The sequence below is a fragment of the Pan troglodytes genome, chromosome X, assembly GCF_028858775.2.
Source record: "Pan troglodytes isolate AG18354 chromosome X, NHGRI_mPanTro3-v2.0_pri, whole genome shotgun sequence".
Lineage (NCBI taxonomy): Eukaryota > Metazoa > Chordata > Mammalia > Primates > Hominidae > Pan > Pan troglodytes.
In genome coordinates, this window is record NC_072421.2 from 139000177 (window position 1) to 139019646 (window position 19470).

Below are 19470 nucleotides of genomic sequence, written 5' to 3' on the forward strand. Positions count from 1 at the left end.
TTAGCCATGAATACAACGTCTATATCCTGAGTCAGTCCTGTAAGTCCTTCTAGTGAATCACCAAGGCTGGTTTTTGGACTTGGGGACACTTAGCACAGTCATGATAAATTACCCTTGTGTTTACTTGATTTTATTTACTTGATTTTGTTGGCTCATGTTTTAATGATTTTCGTGCCTGCATTCATGAGGTATATTGATCTTTAGTTTTCTAATAATATCTTTGATAGATTTTGATATCAGGGATTTGCTAGTCTCATAAAATGAGTTGAGGAACATTTCTTTCTCCTGTTTTTGAAAGAATTTATGTAAATTAGGTATTATTTCTTTAAATATGTCAGAAGTCACTAGTGAAAACATTGGAGTCTTTTTGTGGAGGGGAGTTAAATTACATGTACGTAATATATATAACCTTTAAAAGTTCAATTTTTAACAGATTTTGGGCTGTTTGTATATTTGTATATCTCAATTCATTATTAGTTTTTGTAAGTTGTATTTTTCAAGTAATTTTTTTATTGAGTCTGAATTTTCAAATTTATTGGCATACAGTTGCTCTCATTTTTTTTTCTGTTTTTTGAGACAGAGTTTCACTCTCGTTGCCCAGGCTACAGTGCAGTGGCATGATCTCTGCTCACTGCAACCTCCACCTCCCTGGGTCAAGTGATTCTCCTGCCTCAGCCTCCCAAGTAGCTGGGATTACAGGTGCGCGCTACCACGCCTGGCTACTTTTGTATTTTTAGTAGAGACGGGGTTTTACCATGTTGGTCAGGCTGGTCTCAGAAGACTCCTGACCTCAGGTGATCCGCCCGCCTTGGCCTCCCAAAGTGCTGGGATTACAGGCGCGAGCCACCGTGCCCGACCAGCTTGCTCTCATATTCTATTAGTAGTATTTCACTTTCAGTAGGGCCGGTAGTGCTGTTATGGGCGTGTCTTTGCGTCCAGAGCTCCCAAGATGGCGGCAAGCCTCTTGCTCTCTGACCTGGGGTTCTTGGCCTCACGGATTCCAAGGAAGGGAACCTTGGGCCACGCGGTGATCCGTACAGTTCTGTTAGAAGCCCTGGGTTACGGAAGAGAATTCTCGCGTGGAAACCAGCGACTAGCGTTCAGTTAGATTAGGACCAACCCCGGCACTCAGCTGCACAGGAACAATGGCGAGCCTCTCTGGGCGCCTCACTGGATCAGAAGGGCAGAGGACACCCTGCTGGATCTGGAGGAGTGGAAGTCAATGGCGGGTCTGCGAGGGCGGCGTTCAGCGGTGGTGGACGGAGGGTGTTGAGCGGTGGTGGAGGACGGCCTTCAGCGGTGGTGGACGGACGGCCTTCAGCGGTGGTGGACGGAGGGTGTTGAGCGGTGGTGGACGGAGGGTGTTGAGCGGTGGTGGACGGACGGCCTTCAGCGGTGGTGGACGGTGAGCGAAAGCCGGAACAAACATGGACCAGAAGAGTGTGCAGTTGCAAGGTTTAATAGAGTGAAAACAGAGTTCCCATACAACGGGAGGGGACCCAAAGGGGGTTGCCCACTCCCGGCTTGAATGCCTGGGGTTTATATCCCAATCAGTGTCCCTCCCCCAGTGCTCTCAGGCGATAGATGATTTGGTATTTCTTTACCTCCTGTTTTTAGCCTAATTGGTACTTTAGTGAGCTCTCTTTACTACCTGATTGGTCGGGTGTGAGCTGAGTTACAAGCCCCGTGTTTAAAGGTGAGTGCAGTCACCTTCGTCAGCTAGGCTTAGGAACTCTTAGTCGGTCTAGGAAATCCAGCTAGTCCTGTCTCTTAGTGCTGTTCCTCTTTGTTTCGTGACATTGGGAATTTGTATGTTCTCTTATTTTGTTTTCAGTTTTATTGGGAGATTAACAAATTTATTAATCTCTTGAAAAAACTTCTTCCATCCTTTTACATCTAATTGAAAGAAAAGAGCCACACATTTTATGTGTGGGTTTTTATTATTTAGTTTAAAATATTTTGTAAATTCCAGTATGATGCTTTTCTAATATGTGAGTAATATGAGAGCAATTTGCTAATTTCCAAAAATGTAAACTCATCTTTTAATTTCTGATTTCTACTTTCTTTGTGTGTGTGTGTGTGTGTATTGTGTGTGTGTGTAAATGAGGCCTAAGATGTAAATTCTTTAAATTTATTTAGATTTTTTTTTTGAGACAGGGTCTTACTCGGTTGCCACAGCTGGAGTGCAGTGGTGTGATCACAGCTCACTGTAGCCTCCACCTCCAAGGCTCAAGCAATTCTCCTGCCTCAGCCTTGTGAGTAGCTGGGACTACAGGCACATGCCACCATGCCCAGCTGATCTTTAATTTTTGTTCTTTTTGGCAGAGATGGGGTTTTGCCATGGTGCCCAGGTTGGTCTCAACTCCTGAGCTCAAGCAATCCATCTTTCTTGGCCTCCCAAAGTGTTGGGATAACAGGCGTGAGCCATTGTGACCAAGCTGAAAATTTTTTATGAGGTGAAACAGTCACATTGGCAAATTTTTATAAGTAAAGATTTTTTGGCACACAGTCACGCTCATTCGTGTAGGTATTATCTATGGCTGCTTTTGTACTGTATTGGCAGAGTTGAATATTTGTAAAACAGAGACCTTATAACCCACAGAGCCTACTACATATCTGATTTTTTTTTTTTCTTTTTTTTTTTTGCGACAGAGTCTCGCTCTGTCTCCCAGGCTGGAGTGCAGTGGCGCCATCTTGGCTCACTGCAACCTCCACCTCCCGGGTTCAAGCGATTCTCCTGCCTCAGCCTCTCGAGTAGCTGGGATTACAGGCATGTGCCACCACACCCGGCTAATTTTTTGTGTTTTTAGTAGAGTCCGGGGTTTCACCGTGTTAGCCAGGATGGTCTTGATCTCCTGATGTCGTGATCTGTCTGCCTTGGCCTTCCAAAGTGCTGGGATTACAGGCGTGAGCCACCGCGCCCAGCCACGTATCTGATTCTAAACAGAAAAAATTCGCAGACCCCTGACCCAGAGCACAGTCAATTTTTGTAAATGTTCACTGTGTGCATAAAAAAAAACAAACTTTTCTTCTTATGTCTCTCTCTATTTTCTCCTTTTCGTCTTTTTCTACACACATGCACATACATGCATGAACACACACGTTAGATCAAGTATATTAATGGCATTGTTCAAATAATTTGTATAATTTGATATTTTAATTGTTCAGTTTTGAAAAGAAATTCATGTTAAAACTACCTTAGTGGTTTCTTTTTGTGTTTTCTTCAAGTTTTGTTTCATGTGATTTTGGGTCATGCTGTTGAGTTTTCACAAATTCGAGCTACGTGGGCTAGGTGGATTGTCCTTTCTATCATGATGAAGTATACTTCTTCATATATTTAGTATTTTTTTCTTTGAATTCAACTTATTTTCATATTAATATTGATTGTTGATGTACCAACTTAATTATTTGCCTCATATATCTTTTTCTTTTTTTTTTTTTGAGACGAAGTCTCACTCTGTCGCCCAGGCTGGAGTGCAGTGGCATGATCTCTTGCCTCATATATCTTTTTATGTCGTTTTAATTATTTCAACCTTTCTGGTGTTGTTGCTTTTTTTTTTTTTTAAAGTGAATTTCTTGTAAGTAGTAAATAGCTATATTTTTAGATTCAAATATTACTATCTTTCTTGTTAAATAGGCAAATATAATCAACATTTAGTTTCATTTTGTATATTTGGAATGATGTCATCTTATTTTATATTTTCTACTTACAATTCCTTCTGTACCATATGGGTTTGGGCTGGATCCTCTGGGGTAAGAATATTAGGAATCTCCATTTGTATGCAAAATGTGTCCAGTCAATCCAAAGTCATGTAGATGGAGGTAAAAGTTTCTGGAATACTATTTTCCCCTCGGTTCTTCCAACTTACTTTGAAATGAATAACCAGTATAAGCACACTTTAGAAGCAACTTTAAAGCCTACTTGGTGTCCCCGTTTACTAAATAACTCTGTATTTAATAAAACTTACTTTTGCTAATGGCAGGAAATGGGAGAATCAGACTCTCCCAGAGATCACAGGCTTCATTTCCCTTCACACTTTATAGCTGGATCAGCAGTTGCTGCTGTATCTGAGTTGTCTAAGGCTAATAACGCTGGAGCTGAGAAAAAAATACCTCACTTACTGTTTTACAGCAGTCACTGTCTGATAATCACAGAATGATCTCTGTGTCAGTTATGTGTCTTCCAGGTAAGACCAAAGTGCCAGCTCAAATAATGGGGCAATGCAGTATCTTAATACAGATATTTCTATAAAATGCTCGGAACACCGGTCTTAAAATTGCAACAGATTTTCTTTCATGCCAATTCCTAGTTAAACTAGGTACTCTATAACATGTATTTATTTAAAAGGTATAACTGAATTCCGTTGATGTTAATAGCAAATGTAATATTTGAATGTCTCCATTAAGAAAAATACTGTGGAGCAAATGGCTCATGAAGATGTGTACCAAAATATTCATACTTTCTATAGAGGCTCCATCTTTTAGAGTTCAATTAAAGTTCCTCTACCCGTGAAGCTCAGGTGCCAGAAAGGGTTTCAGCTGGACATCTCTTCATAGAATTAAGGGATTGATAAGAAGAGAATATTTTTTCATTCCTTTTTTATCAGTAGTCAATGTTAATAATTAAAGTTTAACAAGGATTTTTCCTTAAGTTAATTTTTTTTTTAAATGCAGAGGTTTAAAAACTTTAAAAGAAAGGAGCTTTCCCCTTAGAGTACTCACACTAGTTGACTGAATTTTAAAAGAATACCTACCACACAGGGTACAAGAAACTCACTGGTATGTATCTGAGGCCTGTGTTTTTCCAATCTAGAAGCTACAAGGATATTTGCTGGGAAAGTCCTTATAAGAAAAAGACTTAGCCAGGCACGGTGGCTCACGCTGTAATCCCGGCACTTTGGGAGGCTGAGGTGGGTGCATCACGAGGTCAGGGGATGGAGACCATCCTGGCCAACATGGTGAAACCCGTCTCTACTAAAAATACAAAAATTAGCTGGGCATGGTGGTGCGCGCCTGTAGTGCCAGCTACTCGGGAGGCTGAGGCAGGAGAATCGCTTGAACCCGGGAGGTGGAGGTTGCAGTGAGCCGAGATCACACCACCGCAGTCCAGCCTGGCGACAGAGTGAGACTCTGTCTCAAAAAAAAGAAAAAAAGAAAAAACTTAACCAAGTTATGTAATAACTACGATTACTTACATCAGTTAACTCTATGCAGATCAAATTTCACCTATTGGTGATGGCAATCTACTTCATAAATTTACTTCCAGGTCAGTGAGGGCCTATAGAAGTGTGATTCACATGGCTGAAATGAGAGAGGAATCTGAAGATTGTTTAAGAGAAAGACACCTTGGATAATACATACCCATCAACCAAGGGATACCTTACCTCACTTGAGATTCCCTGTTAAAAATTACTTACTTGATTTCATTCATTTATTTGTTTCAACAAATATTTATTGAGTGCCAGCTATGTGCCAAATACTGTTCTAGACACGGAGGATACAGCAGCAAAGAAAACAAATAGAAATCCTTACTCTCATAGAACTTACCTTTTAATAGAAGGATATAGGCAATAAATGAGAAACAGAAAAATTAAAAAAAAAGAAAGCATGAGGAGAGATTGTGCAGCGGTTGGGCAGAGTTTAAGTTTAGATAGGGTGGCCGAGGAAACTTCACTAGGAAAACGACATTTGAGTAAAGGCCTGAAGGAAGTGAGGAAGTGAACTATGCAGATATCTAAACGATAGCATTTAGGCATACGGAAGGAACAGCAACTGCAACAACCTTGAAGCACGAGCAAGCCTGATGTTTTTAAGGAATAGCTAGGAGGCTAGTACGGCTGGATCATAATGAGTGAGCAGGAGAGTAGGATGAAATGAAATGAGAAATACATAGAGGAAGATCATGTAGAACCTTATAGACTATTGTAAGGACTGGAACTTCTACGGTGAGTGAGATGAAAATCCACTGGAGAGTTTGATGCAGGAGAGGCAAAATGGAAGGAGGGGGAGGGGAAAAGTTAGGATACTATTGCAGTGTTCTAGATGAAAGCTGAGGTCTTTGGGATCAAAATGGCAGCAGTGGAGGTTGTGGAAATGTGGAGGTTGTGGAAATGTTAGATTTGTTGATGAAGCACATGTGGGTTTTGTGAGGTGGTAGGGAGTAAATGGTGACTCTAATATGTGTGTGTGTGTGTGTGTGTGTGTATATGTCTATATATATGTATATATATGTGTGTTGTATATACATATATATGTATGTGTGTATCTATATATATGTGTATATATATAGAGAGAGACGGAGTTTCGCTCTTTTTGCCCAAGCTGGAGTGCAGTGGTGCAATCTCGGCTCACTGCAACCTCTGCCTTCCGGGTTCAAGCGATTCTTCTGCCTCAGCCTCCCGAGTACCTGGGATTACAGGCGCACACCACCACGCCCGGCTAATTTTTTTGTATTTTTAATAGAAACGGGGATTCACCATGTTAGCCAGGCTGGTCTCGAACCCCTGACCTCAGGTAATCCACCTGCCTCGGCCTCCCAAAGTGCTGGGAATACAGGTGTGGCCTCCCCGGCCATGTGGAACTGTTAAGTTCAATGAAACCTCTTTTTCTTCCCAGTCTCGGGTATGTCTATCAGCAGTGTGAAAACGAGCTAATGCAACACATGATAGGTTTTTGTGAGAATTGAATTAATATATTTTTTAAAGTGCTTATGATAAAGTCTGCAAATAAGAAGAACCTAGCTTAACTATAAGAAATTAGCACACGCTGAGCAGTTTATAAACAATAGACTTTTATTTCACATTTCTGGAAGCTGAAGGTCCAAGATCAAGGTGCTGGCATGGTCAGATTCTGGTGAGGGCCCTCTTTCCTGTTGCAGACTGTCAACTTCTCACTGAATATGCAAATGGCAGAGAGAGAAAAAGCAACTGTTTTGCATCTTTATGTAAAGGCATAAATCTCATTGATGAGTGTGTCTTCATGACCTAATTACATCTGAAAAGTCTCTTTTAATACCATCACATCAGGGGTTAGGATCTCAACATATTAATTTTGAGAGAACAGGAAGACTCAGTCATTAATGGCACCATAGAAGCATCGGTTGTTATTATTGTTATTATTACTATTAGATATTTTAGTTGAGATGTTAACTAGGCCTTTTAAAAATTTGTACATATTTAGGGGGTACTAATGTGGTATTGTTATCTTACTATATTGTATAGTGGTGAGGTCTGGGCTTTTAATGTAACCATCACCCTAATAGTGTACATTGTACCCATTACGAAGTTTCTCGTCTCCCTCAAAGCCTCCCACATTTCCAAGTTTCCAATATCTATTATTCCACCCTCCATATCTATGTGTACACATTATTTAGCTCCCACATATAAGTGAGAACATGCAATATTTTATTTGTTTCTGAGTTATTTCACTTAAGATAATAAATTTTCAGTTTCATTCATGTTGCTGCAAGAGACATGATTTCATTTTCTTTTCTTTCTTTCTTTCAAGAGTTTCGCTCTTGTTGCCCAGGCTGCAGTGCAGTGGTGCGATCTCAGCTCACTACAACCTCTGTCTCCCACGTTCAAGCGATTTATCTTGCCTCAGCCTCCCGAGTAGCTGGGATTACAGGCACCTGCCACCACACCCAGCTAATGTTTTGTATTTTTAGTAGAGACGGGTTTCACTATGTTGGCCAGGCTGGTCTCGAACTCCTAACCTCAGGTGATTCACCTGCCTCAGCCTCCCCAAGTGCTGGGATTACAGGCGTGAGCCACCACGCCTGGCCATTTCATTCTTTTTTATAGCCGAGTAGTGCTCCATATACACATACACACACACATATATACACACATAGATATATATACATATAACACACATATATATCTCTCTCACATTTGCTTTATCCAATCATCCATTGATGGGCACTCGCTGATTCCATGACTTTGCTGTTGCAAATAGGGCTGCGATAAACATTCGAGTGCAGGAATCTTTTTGATATCACTGTTTCTTTTCCTTTGGGTAGGTACCAAGTAGTGGGATTGCTAGATTGAATGGTAGTTCTATTATTAGTTCTTTGAGAAATATCCATACTGTTTCCCAAAGAAGCTGTACAAATTTGCATTCTTGCCAACAGAGTACGTGTTCCATTTTCTATACATCCACACCAACGTCTGTTGTTTTTTGACTTTTTAGTAATAGCCGTTCAGACTGTTGTGAGATGGCAACTCATTGTTATTTTAATTTGCATTTCTCTGATGATTAGTGGTGGTGAGCCTTTTTTCATGTTTGTTGGCCATTTGTATGTCTTCTTCTGAAAAAGATCTGTTCATGTCTATTGGCCACTTTTTTTTTTTTTTTTTTTTTTTGAGATGGAGTCTCCCTCTGTTGCCCAGGCTGGAAGGCTGGAGTGCAGTGGCACAATCTCGGCTCACTGCAACCTCCGCCTTCCGGGTTCAAGCGATTCTCCTGCTTTAGCTTCTCGAGTAGCTGGGATTATAGGAGTGTGCTACCATGCCCAGCTAATTTTTTGTATTTTTAGTAGAGACGGGGTTTCACCGTGTTAGCCAGGATGGTCTCGATCTCCTGACCTCCTGATCACCTGCCTCGGCCTCCCAAAGTGCTGAGATTACAGGCGTGAGCCACCGCGCCCAGCCAAGAATATGTAAGAATATTTATATATAAGAATATTGTTATATATAAAATATAAAGGTATACATATAAAGTTCAGAGAAGGGATCTAGTTTGGAAACATATATTTTGGAGACAGCAGCATGTAGATGGTATTTTGGCCAGGATACAAAGAGACTATCAAATATATGAATGTAGAGAGACTCTTTAAGGGCCAGAAACGCTCTGCCATTTAGAAGCCTCGGAAATAACAAGGAACCTTGAAAGGGAACCAAGAAGCAGTGGAAAGAGTGTTGGGAAGAAATCCAAGTGTGTGGTATTCTGGAAGCTACATGAAGAAAGCCTATCAGAGGAGGGAATATGACCAACTTGTTGAAATGCTGTTGCTAACTTTAATAACATGAGGCCTCAGAATAGAAAGAGTAGGTTTTAATTCATTTTATTTCAATTCAATTTATTTACTTGTGACTTTGACAAGAGCAGTTTTATTGGAATGGTGGGAGCTCAAGCTTTATTTGGGTTTAAAATGAATTAGAAACAGAATATAGACAATACTTTCTAAGACTTTTGTTTTTCAGAGAAGGACAGAAATGGGGGTGAAGCTGAACAAAGAAGTGGGATCAAGTCAAGTTTTTCTTAAGATGGTAGAAATAATAGCATAGTTGTATCTGATGATATTGACCCAGAAGAGTGGGAAAAGAGCAATGCTAGATAGAGGGGAGAACTGCTGGAGTGATGCGATTAAGACATGTTTGTCGACATTACTGGAGAGAAGACATTGCTTTTCGCTGTCCCTGAAGACTTTAGCTATGTAACAGGGAAAATGGAGTACTGACATTGAACTTGGAAAGACAAATTACCAGTAACGTTGCAAACAAATCAGGGAAAGGGGTTATTTTGGAGCTTGCCTCTCTCCCCACTAGTGATAAGCCTTATAAACTACTAGTAATGTTTATGGTCTGAAGAGGGGATATGTTGAAAAAGGCACAGATCATCAATTCCTGCAAACTCAACAACCAAATTTCTTATGAATCTCTATGCTTTTTTCCATCTGCACCGACAGTGTCTTAGTCCAAATTGCCATCGTTTCTCATCAGAATTCCCGTAAGACGCTCCTAAGTGGTGATTCTACTTTGATGGTTGCATCTTGCAATCTCTTCACCACATAACAGCAAAAGAAATTATTTTAAAAAAGAAGTCATAGAATATCAACATTCTGTTCTGTATTAGTCTGTTTTGTGTTGCTAAAAAGGAATACCCGAGACTGGGTAATTGGTAAATAAAAGAGGTTTATTTGGCTCCCAATTCTGCAGACTGTACAAGCGTCACTTCAGCACCCTCAGCTTCTGGTGAGGCATCAGGAAACTTTTCTTCATGGCAGAAGGTGAAGTGGAAATAGGCATGCCACGTGGTGAGAGAGGGAGCAAGAGAGAGAGAGGAGAAGGTTCTGGGCTCTTTTTAAGCAGCTAGCTCTCCCGTGAATTGATAGAATGAGAACCATGGGTAGGGTACCAAGCCATTCATGAGGGATCCACTCTTATGACCCAAACACCTCCCACCAGGCCCCATCTCCAACACTGGGGGTCACATTTCAATGTGAAATTTGGAGGGGACAAACATCCAAACTATATCGTACTCCCTCCAATGTCTTTGTGAAAGGAAGCTTTATCCAAAACTTGGAAAAATCACAAAATATGAATGACCTGATATGTTAATATCATGTTATAATATGTCCTAAGAAGCCTGATTGATTCTCATCTGACATTCGTCTGACACACATTCTCATCTGATGGCAGCCTTGTCAAAATTTGGCTGATAATCATCCACAGCTATTAACAGTGAAGTCAGTTTAGAACCCTGTGAAGTTAGAGGTTAACCAAGAAATTGATAAGGTGTTAGAATTGTGTAGTCTGCTGGAAAAGTTAATACCCAAACTGCTATGGTTTTCTTTTCCTGTAGAAAAGCATACAACCATATATCTAACTTAGAAGTCTTACATAGGCATTTTTTTTTGCCTTGACTATATAAATTCTTGCTTGTCAAATACTCTTGGAACTCACTTTTCTTTCTTCCCTATTGGTTCCCTTATTAATAAATTAAAATGTTCACATCTATTTATATGAAAACATCGTCATATTACCCATAGTATTTTAAATGAAATTCAAAGTTCTTTTTATTGCCGCAAGGCCCTGTGTGATCACACAACTGCTTAACGCTCTGGGCTCATCCACCACCAGTCTTCTAAGCTGTGCTGGCTTTCTTGCTGTCCTAAAACACAGCAGGTCATGTTTCATCTTAAAGTCCTTTCAGCTTGCTCTACCAACTGCTTGGAAATCTTTCCTCCCAGATTTCAGTTTGGAGCCATCCCTCCCATCTGTCAGATCTCTGCTCAAATGTAAGCTCTTCATAGATGCTTCCCTGACCACCCCATCCAAAATGTCAAAAACGCATCCACTTTATAAACCCCTTAACCTGCGTCGCTTTTTCAAACGTTTCCCTGTCTACCCACCATCGATTCTACCATTAACATTTTTTTTTTTTTTGAGATGGAGTTTCGCTCCTGTTGCCCAGGCTGGAGTGCAGTGGTGCAATATCGGCTCACTGCAACCTGCGGCTCCCGGGTTCAAGTGATTCTCCTGCCTCAGCCTCCCGAGTAGCTGGGATCACAGGCATGCGCCACCATGCCCGGCCAATTTTGTATTTTAAGTAGAGATGGGGTTTCTCCATGTCGTTCAGGCTGGTCGACTTCCTGACCTCAGGTGTTCCACCCGCCTCGGCCTCCCGAAGTGCTGGGATTACAAGCGTCAGCCATTGCACCTGGCCTACTCTGAACATTTTTAACATTGTGTAACATTTTATAAATACACCTGGGGTTGTGCTCATTGTTTTCATGTTTCCACAACTGCAAGTTAAAACCCAGCAGCGTTGTGGCTTTGCCTGTTTTGAGCACTGCTCTGTCCTCAGTGTTTGTAACAACTCTTGGGATGCAGCAGATGTGGTAGATTAAATTGTCATAATTATTCAGTCACTTGTAGTACTGGTATTATACATACATTTCCCTGCCATGGCCTTATGATAGTTGGATGATGTAATGGTTAATTTTATATGTCAAGTTGATTGGGTCGCCTGGTACCGAGATCTCAAATTAAACATTACTTCTGGGTATGTCTTTGAACGTGTTTCTAGAGGAGATTATCATGATCTGAGAAGAGAGTTGAAATGTACCTTTGAAGTACCTTTAAAGCTGGGCTTGTCTCGTCTACTGCCATTGCTGTGAGAAAAAAAAAAAGATGCCCTGTCTAGTTGCGACTGCTTCAACCTATATGCCAGAATGAGGCACATAGTGAAGCACACCTATATTCAATTTTCAGCCTGAATTTATTCTGCCCTCATTGACTTTGAAGACCCATGGATGAGAAAAATGAGTATTTTTGTTTACCTCTGAGCTATTATACTTATTTGTTATGTAGCCTTACTGTACCAATAGCTACTTTAGGCTCTAAGTGTTCAATAAGTTATCATTAAATGAATGAAATGAGTTGTAAATATTTGGCACATGTTGCTTCATATGATTAAAAAGCATTTTGTTAAACTACTAGGCATTTGACATTGGGAATCATCATGTTCCTATATAGAATGTATTAGTAGAGGACATTTTGAATGTTGGAGTATGGTAGCTCTTCTTCCTGTCTTCATAAATGTCGTCTAATAGCTAAACAGAAGCTGAATGTAGCACTTGGAAAGCTCTAGCAAGGAACGTGATATTGTCAGATTCCAAGCCCATGGTTTGACAAGATCTCTGGCTGGAGTTCCTAGCCAGTAGAATGGCTGAAAAGTAAATAGGCTGTTAATTTATGTGTGCTTTACTGCCAAAGAAACAAAAATCCTAGCCAACAACCTTGATCCCTTTGTCTGTATGCTTATACCAATACAAAGTAGACTACTAAAGCAGTGAAGCCTCTTATGAGGAATAATCTGGAAAATGATTATCCTGCATCTGACTTTGGGGAAATACTGATGAGGGATATTTTCCCAGAACAGAACCAGGGGAAGCCAGCTTGGGTGATCAGGAAACTCAATTCACTTCTAGGACAGAACATCCTCTCTATTGCTATCTAACAGAGTATATTGTATTGTAAAGCATTATCACTTTATTTTCCCTCCTGTCGTTTTCCAAAAATAATAACTTTTTTTTTTATTGAGACAGAGTCTCACTCTTGTCACCAGGCTGGAGTGCATTGGCGCGATCTTGGCTCACTGCAACCTCTGCCTCCCGGGTTCAAGCGATTCTCCTGCCTCAGCCTCCCGAGTAGCTGGAACTACAGGTGGGTGCCGTCATGCACAGCTAATTTTTGTGTTTCTAGTAGAGACGGGGTTTCACCATGTTGGCCAGGATGGTCTAAAATAATCACTTTTATTAATGTTGCCTTGTTTTTCCTCCATCATGGATACATGAATGTGTTTGGGGTTAGTATAATACTATTTAGTCTTGGATCACTGATGCATCACGTAGAGATTATGGACTTGAGTTGAGTGCATTACCCAGAAGAAGCTTTAGGGAGCCTGTCTTTAGGGACACTTGAAGGAATTTCATGTAGGTGTGGACACTTTTAAAAATGTATGTATTAGAAGGACGCAGAACATGGTTGTTGTTTGCCTACAGATTATCCATTTCCCCCTTCTTTCTTCTTAAGAGAACCGTAATTTTCTTAAGGCATTTACCTTCCTTCATGAAGCTCATGTAATTGAAAAAAAGGTGCCCTTATCTTCAGCTTCAGAAGAAATGATAAACTAATCAATCATAAGAACGCCTTTCCTCTTGCCAGCAATTATTTCAGGAAGCCAAGCTTAAGCTAATCAGTATGTGGCAATGTCTAGGGATGAAGATGTGATGTAATTTGGCTCAGCAAGAAAGAAGCTATAAAGAGGGTGGTAGAATTTCTCTGGTAGAAAATGAACAAAGACGTGCATAGCTTTGATGGCTCTTGCAGGTATCATATAACCATGAGGGGTACTAGCATTATTAATACAAAGCTGAAAATGTGGACAGGAGGGCTAAGAAATTACATGAACTAATTACATTATTAAAGAGTTGATCCAGTCCACCCAGAAGCCTTCACTTCACTCGAAATCCCTTTTGTGTGTGATAACATACGCCTCATTGCTTGAGTTGTGGATTTTGGTTACTTGCAGCTGTAAGCATTCTGACTGATACAAGTCATTCTTGGTGTGTGATTTTGAATTGGTGACTTAAATTCTCCAAGGTTCAATTTTCTCAGCTTTTTTTTCTGAAAATACTATATCAATCACTTTTGTCTTCATAGTATCTAAATAACATTGGGGGTAATCCAAAGAGAAATGTGAGTCAGGGCCTTACCTTTTACTTGGAAACTGAATGAGGGGCAGATATTCTTAACTTCAAGTTGTTGGCATAGACCCAGGGGACGAGCATAGCCATGTGGACGCTTCTGCCAGGAGCTCTGACACTTTAGGAGGTATACTAAGATGTAGAGAAAGTCAACACTTATTTGCAGTGTTTGTGGCAGAGGCTAGAGTCCAGTAGTGTGACAGAGAGTATTGAGAAGTGACAGTGCTTCCAGTGGGACCCTAAGAAAACTGCTTCTCTGGGGTGATTCTGGGTGAGCTCTTCCTCCCTTGACTATTGCCATATATTCTTCACCTGACTCTCTGCTCTTCTCATGGACTCTAAGAACAATGTGTTATCTCTCTAACGAATTGTTTTTCTGCTTATATTACCAGACTTGGTGTCTGTTGTTCGCAAATAAAAGCACCAACTAGAATAATTATTTGCCTAATAAGGTTGATTTGAGGACTAGATGAGATAACATTTAAGTAGATGCTGAATAAAATTAAATTTAAGATTCACAAGGTTTTGCTTCAGTAACAAATGTATCCTACATTTTGGATACATATAATTATAAATATCTACTTTTCACTCATGCTACAAGTCTACTGTGGATTGGCTATTTCTCGGTGCTATGTCATTTTTTTGAGACGAAGTCCCGTTCTGTCGCCCAGGCTGGAGTGCAGTAGTGCGATGTGGGGTCACTGCAACCTCTGCCTCCCAAGTAGCTGAAGTTAAAGTAGCTGTAGTTACAGTGATTCTCCTGCCTCAGCCTCCCAAGTAGCTGGGATTACAGACACCCACCACCATGGCTGGCTAATTTTTGTATTCTTAATACAGACAGGGTTTCACCAAGTTGGTCAGGCTGGTTTTGAACTCCTGACCTCAGGTGATCCGCCCGCCTCAGCCACCCAAAGTGCTGGGATTACAGGCGTGAACCGCCGCGCCCAGCTGCTATGCTATGTCATCTTTACTTCAGAAAACAAGCTGAGGGAGTATCTTCTTTCTGGAATACTGTCAGTCTTCATGGCAGAGAGAAAGGAGACAAAGTGAACCACTCTCTTAAACCTTCTGCCCGGAAAAGACACATATCACTTGCACATTTCACTAGCCCAAGCGAGTCCCGTGGGCTCTCCTGATTTCATTTGGACTGGGATGTATCCTTCTACAGGGAAGAAGACTAAAGGAGAAACACTGGAACATTTGGTGAATAGTTACAGAGGCTACCACAGTATATTTACCTGTTCCTGACGTCTTTACATAGGGACTTGGCCAGTTATAAATTCCTTGGCTGAGTCATGTTAGTTCCTATTAGGTGCTCTACGTGGAGCAGTACTTAGATTTTAGCTTCATTTTTTGGCCTCTAAGGATTTTCCTCATTTTTTGGATGGGTGATACATTTGAAAAGTTTTAAAAATCGGTTATACATGGTTTTTTAGTTGCTTTGCAGTGAAGGGAAGTTTAGTTTGCCTTGATGTTATTAACAGAATTTGACATTTACAATGCACAAGCACATATAAATATATACCACCTGATATGTTGCTGGAGGTTGGGATCTCAAAAACAGACATTGAGGTTGAGTGCATGGGGTGTCAAATATTTATTAAGGATCAACAGCTGTGAGAGGGAGGAGGCTGGAGCAGGATTGGGAAGAGAAAGAGGTGGAACTTCTATGCAGGCGCAACAAAGCCTCATTCAGCCTTACTGGCAGCTCTTGAGAAAGCATTGTGCATCAGTGATACCGGGCATTGGTCTGGAATGGTCTAGGCTTTATGGCTGTAAAGCCACCTGTTCAGATGCCAGATGTAGGCTTCTGTGGGTGTTACCTTGAGCCAGGTGACTCTGCGGCTGAGGCAGACCCTGAAGGAGTTGACAGCTAGAGGCTGTGTGCTGAACCACACTTCCTGCAGATGGGCAGCAAGTCCTTCCTTGAAGTGGGAGCTGGGCAGTATATTTTGTGTCTGCCACACTCCTAGCATTTGATAAATATTATATTTGATTTTACCCAGTTTATTTGAAACAAGTAGGGTTTGGATGAAGCTTTGATTTTTGGTTTAAAGAGATTTTCCCTGTAATGGTGGCTATCGCAACAGCATCTGGCCTACTGAAGGCTGAATCTAAGCTATCTAGCCAGTGATAATGACTTAGCATTACAGTGTTTCTATGTCGCTGGCCAGGTCATGAGGAATTACACACAAAGAACGAGGCGCAAGACTTATCAACCCGTAAAATTACGTAGCAGAGCAAGATATCTAAGTATAGTCTGATGTTATTTCATAGAGTCCGTGAAACAGCATCAAGGACTTGGCTTCAAAGGGTTATTTTATAGTACTCTGTGGTACTTGACTTTTACCAATAGCTAAAGTCCATGACCGTATGTGTTCCAATATTTGCCAGAGACATGTTGGTGCCTTTAAAGCTGTATCAGTAAATGATTACACTAGAAAAATTTACATTCCTAATAAAATGAATGTTTGGCAATCAAGAAATGTTTAACTATTAGACATCATCTAATAATGCAGTAGCTATCATTATAGTAACATTTAACTCTTGTAATAAATGCATTACAGTCAGTTACACAATTAAAGAAATAATGTGGTAGTATGAGTCGTAAGATAAAGAAATAGAGAACTATATTACCCAAATTAGATTATGTGTGAAACAATGGTGGATTGAAGAGTTCATTTATTGGAATGAGCTAGAAGAAAAATCACATGCAAAAGGGATAAAAATATACATTTTAGCTTTCATGGTTAAAAAAAAAAAACTAAAGTAGCTGATCATTTATTAGTTCATCGAATAGTCATAGGGGTGCTATAACTCATGTTGAATTCACTAAATGATAATGTGACTGAGATGCAGTGTTAGAAATTCTGATTTAATTTTTAAAATAATTATTTGAGCATTAATTAACTTGGAAGCATTCATCTTTTGTTCTCGAAAACATTTTAAATGAAAAAAAATGTTAATTGTGTTGCTGTGACAGTGATAGTATGGGATTAACCATGATAGTATTCACCTAGATACAGCGAGGAATTTTAATGCTATTTAAATGAACTGGCTGTATTTTTGTGGATTTCAGTTTTAGATTTGCTTTGCAGAAATAATAAATAAACGTAGTGTATTTTGATAGCATTATGGAAAGCGGTAAGTAGTTGCAGCCTTTAGATACTTCTGAAAACCAGTAGAATGCATTCCTTTACTTGCAAGTGAGACCTTTGTATAAATTAACCTATAAAACCAAAATGTGAAATGATGATGTGAATGAGTACATCTGGATGTGTAGGAGGACCTTTAATTGCATGGTGACTGAGAAACCCTTTCACATATTGGAGAGATTACAAATGGCAGGAGATTATAGGAATTCTTTAAAGGAATTCAGTTTCTGTGGAGCAGGAGGCATTCCTATGGGTAAGCCTGGGTGTGCTTTATCATTGCCGGGACGTTTCAATGTGGTCATTGGGTCAGATTGGCAAAGAAGGTTTCTTTATGGGGACAAATTTGTTCTTAAGTTAGATCTGTGAATCTCTGTATAAAACCGGGATGGCTTTATATCAACACAGATTCCTTCATAGAGCTGCTGTGTCTGTAGGGTGACAATTGCCCCATTTAAGCAATCATCAGAGATCATTTATTCCAACTGTCTCACGTCATACATGAAGAAAATAGAACCTGCTCAGTGAATAAACTTTGAAATAGTGGTGTATTTTAGAAGGCTGCTCTGTAGAAACATAAATAAATAGATAATGTATGTATAAAGATATAAATGCATAATTGTATTCAGATGCAGGATTTGGAGATAAATCTGACTTGTCCAACTCACAGTGAGATATTTAGCAGATCCAGGTCACTGTTTTTTCCCATTGTAGGAACTATGTTGTATTTCCCAGGAAAACAATATAATCATGGAAATAATATTTTCTTTATTTAAGTTCAGAGATTTAATCCTAAGGATTTTAAATGAGCTGTCCTAAATTATTGTTAATTATTTATATGTTTAAAATTAGAGTTTTAATTTTATGTATGGAAACATTTATATGAATTACATTCCTAGATATAAATTCAATGTATCTTAGTTTTAGAATCCAAAATTAGAAGTTATCTATTACACTAGCATTAGAAACAGAAATTGAATCAGTTCTTCCCCTCGCCCACGGGCTTTATAATTCCCATCAAACTCAGTGGGAATTTTCCAGCGTATTGTTGAAAAAAGTGGGCTAATTAAGAACTACCATATGAAATATTACACAATAATTTTATGGCATTCATTTGTGAAATAACATCAATTTTTCTGATTACCAAAGTAATACATATTAATTGGTCTCAATGTAGCAAACACATAAGACTAAAAAGAAGTGAACTAATGATAATCTCAGTTCTGGAGAACTGTGAACAAGCTGGTATACATTTTCTAGTTATTTTTTCGATGTATGTGTCCAAAGGATAGCTGTAATTTAATGGTGTCTCATTCTGTAATGCTATTTAGTGATTGCTTTTTGGATATATCATAATAAACTTTTGCTATAAGAATTCAAGATTTGTCTAACATTACTCTTAATGGATTTATCATTTTTGGTGTAATTATGCCTTAGGTGCTGGACAAAGATCAGACCAGATGTGAGGAATGCTGAAAATGAAAGGTATGGATACCTATGACTTCTACTCCTAAGTTTTATCAAGCTAAAAAAGGTAAGAGAACAGATACGCACAGGACATATCTGAGGTAGGGTAGCTTCTGAATGTCCCTTTACTGTCCATTGGCAGGAGTTTGTTAGATCCGTGGTGTCCTGAGCAAAAGAGTTTGTAGGCTTTTATTTTGACCTCTGCTTAAAGGGTCACATAAGTGCCCCAAAGCATCATATACTAGCCCAAAAGTGAATACTTTTGCGACTCAAGAAGTACCGTTCATTACTAAGGCTTAGCGTTACAATTCCGGGTCCTAAAATTGTTGTTCTTTCACATTTATTCGCAAGCATAGCATTTTCATTCATCTGGGTCTGTGCATCAGGTTATACAATGGTCCTTTGTCTGTGCCTATATGGGAACTAGCAATTTTTTATTCATGTCCAAGAAAGGGCATTCCTGGCTGTTACAGCATGTGAGTGCACCAGTGATTTATCTAATCACTGCTCCGTTGTGTGACCGTGGGTTATTAGCAATCTATTTCTAATATAAACAATGTTGCAATGAACGTTATGTGAAAATATATTTATGTGCAAGTCTGATTAGTTCCCTAAGGTAAATGCCTGAAAGAGAAGTTGCTGGTTTAAAGGATTTGTGTAATTTTAAGGTATTTGATACATACTGTGAAACAGCCTAGTATAGTTAATGAGAATATTCCTCGTGTGCTTGAAAATGAGACCGGGCACGGTGGCTCAAGCCTGTAATCCCAGAACTTTGAGAGGCTGAGATGGGTGGATGACCTGAGGTCAGGAATTCAAGACCATCCAGCCTGATCAACACGGTGAAAACCCCATGTC

At 39.8% G+C, this 19470-nt stretch overlaps 1 protein-coding gene across 1 annotated transcript in view; it reads left to right on the forward strand.

Moving 5' to 3' along the window:
* Nucleotides 1-1145: 1145 nt before the first annotated feature.
* The window catches only part of LOC134809307 (uncharacterized), a 205540-nt gene continuing 187215 nt past the window's right edge, over nt 1146-19470 (forward strand). The window contains exons 1-4 of the mRNA XM_063804242.1: nt 1146-1405; nt 9689-9729; nt 12833-12950; nt 18583-18630. Of these exons, the coding sequence (XP_063660312.1) occupies nt 1146-1405; nt 9689-9729; nt 12833-12950; nt 18583-18630 (467 nt within the window). The remainder of the gene's footprint in view (nt 1406-9688; nt 9730-12832; nt 12951-18582; nt 18631-19470) is intronic.